This window comes from Carassius carassius, chromosome 22 (assembly GCF_963082965.1).
Source record: "Carassius carassius chromosome 22, fCarCar2.1, whole genome shotgun sequence".
NCBI lineage: Eukaryota > Metazoa > Chordata > Actinopteri > Cypriniformes > Cyprinidae > Carassius > Carassius carassius.
The window spans coordinates 26,490,487-26,501,108 of record NC_081776.1 but is presented as its reverse complement, the minus strand read 5'-3'; the positions used below and the strand labels follow the sequence as shown (position 1 = coordinate 26,501,108).

Sequence of the window (10,622 nt, the reverse complement as noted above, 5' to 3'; positions counted from 1 at the left end):
CAGGCTCCTGCCACACTATTACACATGTTTTGGTTGTGCCTTAAGCTGCATAATTTTTGGCAGTCCATCTTTGAGGCATTCTCTGAAATATGTGGAAGAACAATACAACCATCTCCTTTGATTTCATTGTTTGGTGTGGCTCCGGTAGATGCCACCTTTACTGGGCACCACCTAAATATGATGGCCTTCTGCTCTTTGTTGGCTAGGAGGCTTATTCTTTTCAAATGGAAAGATGCTCTCCCCCCAACATATGGCCAATGGATTAGGGAGGTTATGAGTTATGTTCACTTAGAAAAAATTAGATACACTGTAAGAGGGTCCACTAGAAAATTCTATACAATCTGGCAGCCTTTTATCTCCTTTGTAGAAGGCACGGCAGCTATTAACATGTCTATGTAACCCAATTGTGTGTGCAATGCATATGTGTGTGTGTATATATATATATATATATATATATATATAATTTATTTATTTATTTTTATTATTTATTGATGATGTCATTTTATTTTATTTAGATATTTGAATTATATATGTATGAATCTGCAGACTCATATCGGAGTATGTCTGGTTGCATGATAATTTGTTGGGGTCCAGTACATGTGGGTGGGGGGCATTGGGGAGCTGTTTAGGTTGTTTGTATTTACAGGAACTAGACTTGACTATTTCACGTGAAAATCTTTTGTTTGTTATCTTTGAAAATAAAAGAGACCTTGATCAAAAAAAAAAAGTAGTTGCATTCCAGGCTATGGATGGGGGTTGTTGTCTAGAACCAGAATGAATAGTTACTGCAAAGGGAAACATTGCGCAATGCAGAGATAAGACACAACATGACATGGCAAAACAGGGGAAGTCTGAGAGGAAGTGAATGCATACAGGGAGTGGCTTGTGTCGACTAAAAAAAACATACAGTGTACTCTAACAAAGAAGTTTAATCCTTTGACCTGCTACTCCAAACAGGTTAAAAGTTACTGTATAAATACACTTTTATCTTCATGAGGGGTATGATTACAGTTCATATTATTATCTTTAAGACATTCAAACTTTAAAGATACAATAAGGTAAACAACATACGTTAGGTTTGCAGTACAAATGTTTGAAGATCTGGCAACCAGTAGATTTATGACGTTGTATGAGGAACTTTCATTTTAAACTGCGACAGAGAAACGAAAAGGTAAGTCATATCAATGACTCAGATATAAAGTCTCTAAATACGTATATGCTATGTATTAGAGACAATTTACATAAATCAATATCTTAAATATATATTGCTTCAATTAGTTTGATGGAGGATCCATATCAATTACTGTATCTTTGCAACTTGTGTTGACAACTTGGTAAGAAAATTTATAATTATTGTATTACGTATTACCATTAACAGTATTTCTGTATTACCATTAACGATTTTGCTGATAGCTGTCACTTTTATGACACATTTAATGGTAAAACAGCCAAAAAAGATCAAATGTCAAATAATTTACAGTAAATGTAAATAATTACATTATTCAGCAAATAGGATATTAAAGCCTGAATAAAAAAGACATGTCAGATCAAGGGAAAGAGGAAAGTCTTTCAACATCTGGTTCTGGTAAGTTTATTTAATTTTTTTATCATGCCATTTGAGCAAAACAATAACTACAATTTAGTGATCTAATCCAAACATAACTATTTAACTGTTTCAAAAAGGAAAAAGACTCACTGAAATCCGAATAATATTGACTGGGGGTCGGGAGTTATTTGGACGAGAAGAAAGTGGAAAAAGTTCAACAGGAAACATTATTCTGGGCAGAAATGCTTTTGTTGTTGGAAAAAGAACTGCTCGGTCTGTTAAAGCAGATGCTGAAGTACACGGAAGACACGTTACTGTGGTTGACACTCCAGGCTGGTGGTGGCACTATGATGTGGAGGATACCCCAAAGTTTGATAGAATGGAAATCAAAAGAAGCTCAACACTGTGTCCACCTGGACCTCATGTCTTCCTTCTGGTCATTCCTGTAGATTCTGGCTTTAAAACAATCTACAGAACCGCTCTGCAGAAGCAGCTTGAGTCTTTGTCTGAGAAAATCTGGGGATACACTATTGTGTTGTTTAGCTCTACTTCTCCACATGATAAAGCTACTTTTAAAAACAGTTTAAGATTATGTCCAGACCTCCTGTGGCTTCTAAAAATGTGTCAGAACAGATACCATTTCCTTAACATTAACAGCATTGATGACAGCTTACAAGTGACCACTCTGCTGGAAAAAATTGAGGAAATGGTAGCAAAAAACAATGGCAACTATCTTGTAAGTATTCCTGCAGAGGATTTGAAAAAGAATACCACTGAGGAAAAAGTCAAACCAAAAAATCTTTTTAGGAAAAAAGATCGAACTGAACTCCAAGCACACATTAAAAGTAAGATATTATTACACAACAACACCTCATTAAAACGTTTGGTAAAAGTAAACATTTGGTAAACATTTCATCAGCTTATATATTAGCTGCAATTTTATTATCATTATTATTTGTAATTTTTTTTAGCATATTTAAATATAAATAACCAAATATTTCTGGAATAAATGTGCGTGGTCTCTCTCTTGTTTACAGAGCAACATCTAACTGATATACACATTGTGATACTCGGTGCATCATGGGATTCAAAGAGCTCTGCAGGCAACCTCATTCTGGGTGAAGATGTGTTTGATGTTGACGAGTCAAGAACTACAGTGTCCTGTGCAGTACGCCAAGCTCAAGTACATGGGAGGAAGCTGACAGTGGTGGACACTCCAGGCTGGTACTGTTACAATTCACTTGAAAAGACATCAGAGATGGACAAATTGGAGATTAGACGTAGTGTGTATCTGTGCCCACCTGGCCCACATGTTATTCTCTTAACTATACCCATTGCCATAGCATTTAACAAATTGTACCAAATAGCTGTGGAGGAACATATGAGTCTTTTTGGGAAGAAGGTCTGGAGCCATACAATCGTGCTGTTCACGAGAGGAGACTGGCTTGGAGATACAACCATTGAGGAACGTACTGAAGAAGAAGGAAAGCATCTTGAGTGGCTAATGGAACAATGTGGGCACAGATACCATGTGTTTAACTGTAAACAGTACACTGACAGCACACAAGTCACAGAACTCCTTGAGAAGATCGAGGACATGGTGATGGAAAACAACGGCTGTCAATATGTACCAGAAATAGAAAACAATCCATCTACTGAGCTCGAACTGAAGCTGAAAACTGGCAAAACAAATATGATGAAAGTGAGCAAGAAAAAACAGATCCTTCATGAGCTGCTGAAGGGTAGGTACTCTTTATTTTCCTCTAAAGGTGATGAAGTACAACAACAATGTTTTTAACATATTTTGTCACTTTTTTAATAACTCCAGAGAACACTTTCTCGGATGTGAGAATTGTGCTTCTTGGACTTGAAGGGGCTGGAAAAAGTATGTCAGGCAACATCATTCTAGAAGGACATTTTTTTGAGGACAAATTGGCAGAGGTATGTATGTCGAGAAAGTGTTAACCTTTACTGTTAGAATTTTACTTCATGTAATTTTGCTCGGATCCTGACTAGAATCTGTAATATAAATTCCTGTTTATAAAACGTTATTAAATATTATTTTAATATTGCAGTAGTTAATTAGTGTAACATCATTGTCATTAGAACCTATTTATATTTTTGCCCTATATAGGACCTATTTAGGCCTATTTCTAGTTGATATCAAACAATGTGTACAGTAAACCCTAACATCAATAGTGCGATTTTTAAATAAATTCAAACAAATAAAATTTTGTGTATTTAGACTAGAGGGTGACACGGGAGTGGATTTTCAAATCTGTTTTGTCTCACCCACCACCCCCCCCCCCAACCCCAAAAAATCCCGTCCCGTCCCAATCCCACGAAAAAACTGGGGGGAAAATCCCGTTCCCGCCCACTCCTGGTTTGTATATTTTTTGGCTGAAAACTGTCAGTTACAGTAAAAAAAAGAAAATACAGTAGGCTACAGATCACAGCATGCCAACTTTTGTAAAATAAAAATATTAAATGTGTATAAATATATATATATATATATATATATATATATAGTGCGGAAAATACGGTATATATATATTTTTTTATTAACTGAAAGCCATCTTAAATGATGAACAATGTGCATTGCACACACATTAAATTTCATGTAAATCATCCATGCTAACCTGGGTGACTCAAGTTCACATGACTCAGGCGGCAGAAACTGCAAATTGTTTGCTTTAATTATTTTACAGAAGCAAAGTGTTTCGTTGTTATTCGGAGTGCACACAAATAAACGTATACAGATTCTAAAGATTAATTACTTTTATGTGTATGACCAAAAATGACGGAGTATTTTAACAAAAAAATTCCCTCTGCTCTGAGAATTTAATATTCACTCTGCTCCACGTGCACTGATACCAGAAAAACCGCTCAGCCTTCACTCCATGGATAAAGTATTTCAGTGTATATCAATGTTATGTTCATAACGTAGCCTATATTAAAATAAAAAAATGAAATAACAGGAGAGTTTCAAAGTGGCTTAGGCTATTGTGTGCAAACCTTTTTTCCTACCACACGCCAAACTAATAACATTGTCAGCATTTAAAGGTATAATTGCTGCTTTCTGCTGTGCAAATTTTGTTTGTGATGAAAATAACAGTACACTTTTGTCAGTTATTTTATCTACAGATCGATGCATTTCTTACAGATTTCTGCTTATTCAAAATCAGAGACAGATGAAGTAGCAATGTAAGATTACTTTTTTAAATGCATTAGGCTACTGGGAAAGCGACTGCGTATTAATGTGCTAAATCTGTTTAAATTATGCTTTAACCCGAAAATACTCAGTAAAAGGAACAGCGACAAACTCCTTGAGAACTAGCCTGTACCTTCCCTCTCGGTTATTGCCGTCATTATAACCTTCTGATCGGAGAGATCCAATTGTACTCGTGATGAAGCGCGCTTGGAGTGAGTGAAAAACCACGACGCTCCGACTTTTGAAAAATCTGCTCCTCGCTCCACTCACATACTCTGCTCCACTCATACTCTGGCCGGGTGTTTGCGGCATTCAGAAAAACCACATGTACGAGCAGCGCGCGAATGAAACATTTAAAATCACATGTAAATGAGAGAGTAACTCTAGCGCTGAGTCAACACTGCTGTGAATGATGTGGTGTTGTTCAGTATATGACGGAGGAGCCAGAACTGCAGCTGATAGAATGCGCTGCAGCACGTTACTACATTTCTTCAAAAGCATATTGTAGAAAGATTTTTATCGTCCACGATCAAAAATCTTCATATCGCACACCCCTAGTTTATAGTTTGTTTATATAAAAGGTAGGCTATATTTGTGTATAAAGTTGTGGATCCAAGTGTATTCCCGGTCCAGCTCACTCCCGCTAACATTTTTTCCTGTCCCGTCCCAGTCCCGTGATTAATGGTGATTTTATTCCCAATCATGCATGATTCCAGCGAGATTCTTGTGACCCGCGGAAATCCCGAAAAAATGTCAGCCTCTAATTTAGATTAGGGGTGGTGAACTCCGGTCCTGGAGAGCTGCAGCCCTGCAGAGTCCAGCTCCAACCCTAATAAAAACTCACCTGCCTGTAGCTTTCTCCAGGACCGATGTTTGCCACCCCTGATTTAGAACTTTCTTTTTCAATTTAAGTAATCCCAATTGAGTTTAATGAACTTGTGTCTTTTAATTTAGAAGTTAAGTAAAAACTTAAAATGGGCATTTCTATTTCCCAGCATGCTTTGCCATGGCACACAAAAGAGAAAGTAAATGCTAAAACTAAGTGTTTTATAATGTTTTTTTTTTAAGTTTAAGGTGTTAAATTTTTTTGTTTTGGTCCATCGTGGTGATGAGTGGATGGTGCATGAGCGTATTTTGAGAACAGTTCTCTACAATTAACAAAATTATAATCACAACACTTTTGTTTTTGCCCCCATTTTTCATGAGCTGAACTCAAAGATCTAAGACTTTTTCTATTCGATTGTTCACAAAACTTTCTAAATCTGTGTTAGTGAGCACTTCTCCTTTGTATCCTGGTGTGACCACCATTTTCCTCACACAGTGCAACAGATCTCCTTCACATAGAGTTGATCAGGTTGTTGATTGTGGCCCTGTGTAATGTTGCTCCACTCCTCTTCAATGGCTGTGTGAAGTTGCAGGATATTGGCAGGAACTGGAACACGGTGTAGTATACACCATTCCAGAGCATCCCAAACATGGCATGCTCAATGAGTGACATTTCCGGTGAGTATGCTGGCCATGCAAGAACTGGGACGTTTTCAGCTTCAAGGAATTGTGTACAGATAATTACAACATGGAGCTGTGCATTATCATGCTGCAACATGAGGTGATGGTCGAGGATGAATGGCACAACAATGGGCCTCAGAATCTCGTCACATCATGGTATCTCTGTGCATTCAAAATTCCATCAATAAAATGCACCTGTGTTCGTTATCCATAACATAATCCTGCCCATACCATAACCCCATCACCACCATGGGCCACTCGATCCACAACATTGACATCAGCAAACTGCTTACCCACACGACGTGATACACGCTGTCTGTCATCTGACCTGTACAGTGAAAACCGGGATTCATCCGTGAAGAGAACACCTCTCCAAAGTGCCAGACGCCATCGGATTTGAGCATTTGCCCACTCAAGACGGTTACAACGACAAACTGCACTCAGGTCAAGACCCAGATGAGGATGACGAGCAGCAGATGAGCTTCCCTGAGACAGTTTCTGACAGTTTGTGCAGAAAATCTTTGGTTCTGCAAACCGATTGTTGCAGCAGCTGTCCAGGTGGCTGGTCTCGGATGATCTTGGAGGTGAAGATGCTGGATGTGGAGGTCCTGGGCTGGTCTGGTACACGTAGGACTGTGGTTGTGAGGCCGGTTTAGATGTACTGGCAAATTCTCTGAAACGCCTTTGGAGACAGCTTATGGTAGAGAAATGAATAATCACTTAACGGGCAACAGCTCTGGTGGACATTCCTGCACTCAGCATGCCAACTGCATGGTCCTTCAAAACTTGTGACATCTGTGGCATTGTGCTGTGTGATAAAACTGCACATTTTAAAGTGGCCTTTTATTGTGACCACCCTAGGCACACCTGTGCAACAATCATGCTGTCTAATCAGATCTTGATATGTCACACCTGTGAGGTGGATGGATTATCTCTGCAAAGGAGAAGTGCTCACCAACACAGATTTAGACAGATTTGTGAACAAAATTTGAGAGAAATACATTTTGTGTACATAAAAAATTCTTAGATCTTTGGGTTTAGCTCATTAAAAATGGGGGCAAAAACAAAATAGTTGTTTTTATAATTTTGTCCAGTGTATATTGATTTACTCATTTAGCAATTGATATGCTAATCAAAGCATTATTGTGCTAGCAATTAGCATGTTAGCATTTACTGAATTAGCTGGTTAAAGCTATTTTAAGTTTGAACTAAAATATTTTATTTTAGATAACATGAATTCAATTAATTTTAAAAGTTAATTACTCAAATTTTTCAAGTTAATAGCAATTAACAGTTCTGCTTACTGTGCCAACTGATGACATCAAATTATTTGAGTTCTGATGAATTATTGGGGTTTACAGTGTGTGATGCAACAGAAGAAAGTTGAGGGATATCAAGTCTCTGTGGTTAATACACCAAACTGCTCAGAATTTACACTGGAAAATGCAAAAGAAATTTTTCGCAGTGTGAAGGTTTGCTCACCAGGCCCACATGCATTCCTGCTAGTGCTACCTCTGCGTGTGTCTTTTACAAAGAAAGCTCAACAAACAGTGGAAGATATCATGAATCTTTTTGGGGAGAATGTATGGAGACATACTGTGGTTGTATTCAGTTATGGACACTGGTTGAAGGACAGACCAGCTGAAGAATACATTGCATGTGAAGGAGAAGCCTTGCAAGAGTTGGTGAGGAAGTGTGGAAACAGATATCATGTGCTAGTTAATACATGGAGTAGTAGATCTCAAGTTAAAGATTTGCTTGGGGTGATTGAAGTAATGGTGGCAAGAAACAGAGGTGAATACTTCAGTCTAAAAAAGGAAGAAAGCAAGCCACCAACAAAGACACTGACTGAAGACGAGTGGAATAAACGTGAGGATGAGCTCATAGAGAAGATGCTGGAGGCAGCCATAATGGATCTAGACACAGAATGGAACAAGCCATCTGCAAAACGAAGGAACAGCATTGATCGATCGATAAACTGTAAGTTTCTGTTTTTCTTGAGTTTGTCATAATACTTTCAACTGTAATAATAAACCTGAAGTAAAGGGATAGTTCAACCAAAGAAATACAATTCTGTCATCATTTACTCACCTTTATGTCATTCCAAAAATGTATGAATTTATTTTTTATCTGTAATACAAAGGAAGATGATTTGAAAAATGTAAATCGATATTTGTGTTACAATGTATTTTGACAAAAAAAAACAAGAGGATAAGCAAATGGAATTAAATAACTCTGATATGTGACTAAATTTTCATTCTAGTATACCAAATAATGTCAATCATTAGCCATTGTTAGATTTCACTCTGTTTGAGTTAGAGGCTATGTATAAGTTTAGCACAAATATATTTTCACTTGCCTTCACTTATCATGAACACTGACTGAGTGCTTGAGAGTTTTGCTCTCTGTCTTTAAAGCAAACTATTCCTATTCATATAAATAGATGTGCAGCATATTTGAAACACTATAAATCAAGTGATTAAGTGTGCAACTAGTAGTCGCTTAGGTGAGAGTGCCTCTGTGTTTCTAGCATGTCATTAGCATGTTGTTTGCATGATTAGCAAGTTACTAGCATCTCACTAGCATGTTTCGAGCCTGATTAGCAAGTTACTAGCATGTTGTTAGCATGTTTCTATGCTAATCCAGCTAGAAAACAACTAAGGCACACCTGAGATGCTAAAAAGTGGCCAAAACCACTTTAAACCAGCTTGGGAGACCAGCCAAAATAGACAATCAGCTTAGACTGGTTTTAGCTGTATTTTCGGTAGGAAGTTTTTAAGCTTTGCTGTAGCAATAGACAGCTTAAATAAACCATCAGTCTTATTGTATAAAAGTTTTCATGCCCACAATGAAAGTCTATGTGGTTTTAATAGTCTGGTTTACAAAAACCATATGCCGGATCAGTTAGAAAAGATACTGCCACCCGAGTCAGACCAGTCTGAAGGTCTGACCCGAATTTGGTGGTTGTAGCTTTAAAAGTCTAGGAGGAGATATATTTTAATATTTAGTCTCAGAAGAAGAAGAAGTTTAATTCTGATTTCAGCAAGTGTGATTTTTCAAGTCAACTTAATTATTCAGCCTTTAAGTACAAGCAGAAGCCACTGCCTGTTTCTTTGATAGTGGGCGAATCTAATGCAAGAGCTCACATATTACCATTTCTGTTTTGATTTCAGCAAATCAGTTTAAGTGAATATAGACAATGTGGTTAATATTCATTAACCCAGCAACCCATGAATGGTCCAGCCAAAAAAAACAACATACTAGGCATTGGCGATTTGCCACGGTATGCATAGAGAGATGGAAGACAGAATTTTTTATTTTAGTTCGTTTTTGCTCTTCTAGCCAACACAAGACTAAGATATAAAGACTTTTCATTGTATTTTCAGTGAGTGAAGATTCATTATCTGACAGCAACAGTGCAGCAGGAGCTGACAATCTGCTTTACAACTCTGCTGCCAAAGTATGTCAGTGGTTAAGACATCCTAAACATCATGCTGCATCATCTGGACATGACACCATGAGCATTACTTCGAGTTATATGGGGATAAATGAACAGGGTCATCAAGATCTGAAGATGGAAAGTGATGAAAAAGATGCAAAAGACACTGTCCCAGAGACATGAACATTATGAAATAAGCCAGTGATACTATTTTATTTTACATTCTGAAATCTTGACATAAATTCAATGAGTGTATTATGTTTGATAGATGAGAGCTACACAATTAAAATTTGTAAGTTAGGTTTACACACACACACACAAACACACAAATGCTTTGGGTTAACAACTGCCAGTGTACCAGATTCTTTGATTGGCTGTCTGTTTTCAGTGAATTTGACAAATGAGCTGGACTAGTTTGGACAGGACTTGCTACTGTATGTCTGTTCAAGATATGCATTCCTGGTCTGTCTTCATTGTATATTTGAGTGACACAAAATATAGAAATGCAGTTCCAATTCACCGTGCACACTTTTTAGAGTTTGCTCAAATAGGTAGCGAGTAAGGGGTGCAACACCAGTCATCAGTGCATTTAGAAGATAAAATCTTGAAGAGATGCTCCTGGGATCTTGTGACAGAGAATAAATGCTGTAATCATCAGATTTGCCTTATCTCAGTTTAAATGTACCTCATAGTTCCTACTCAAATCTCACTCTGTTTCCAGGTCTTTCACAATTAGTTCCTCAGCATCACATGCATCCTGAAAGTGAAACATGTCAAATAACAATGCAGTAATGGAATATGACCCGCCAAAACGTTTATGTATACTAGAATGAAGAATGTTATGGTTTATTACCTCATTTGAGCCATCTTCAGTCTCTTCCTCTTCAGACTTCTTTGTGAAACTGAAGAGCAAAATAAAT

The 10,622-nt window shown here is 37.5% G+C and overlaps 1 protein-coding gene across 3 annotated transcripts; it reads left to right on the top strand.

Moving 5' to 3' along the window:
* Positions 1–926: 926 nt before the first annotated feature.
* LOC132099175 (GTPase IMAP family member 8-like) lies at positions 927–10,359 on the top strand. 3 transcript variants are annotated; one of them, XM_059505625.1, is made up of 7 exons: positions 927–1,171; positions 1,507–1,585; positions 1,684–2,391; positions 2,584–3,288; positions 3,375–3,487; positions 7,625–8,243; positions 9,650–10,359. In XM_059505625.1, exons 2-7 carry the CDS (start codon positions 1,540–1,542, stop codon positions 9,883–9,885), a joined length of 2,427 nt encoding a protein of 808 aa, XP_059361608.1. In that variant the 5' UTR covers positions 927–1,171; positions 1,507–1,539; the 3' UTR covers positions 9,886–10,359. The 3 variants fall into 3 exon arrangements, with proteins under 3 accessions (XP_059361608.1, XP_059361609.1, XP_059361606.1); XM_059505626.1 differs by lacking the exon at positions 927–1,171 and having other exon boundaries at positions 1,191–1,585; positions 7,799–8,243; XM_059505623.1 differs by lacking the exon at positions 927–1,171 and having other exon boundaries at positions 1,191–1,585.
* Positions 10,360–10,622: the final 263 nt, after the last annotated feature.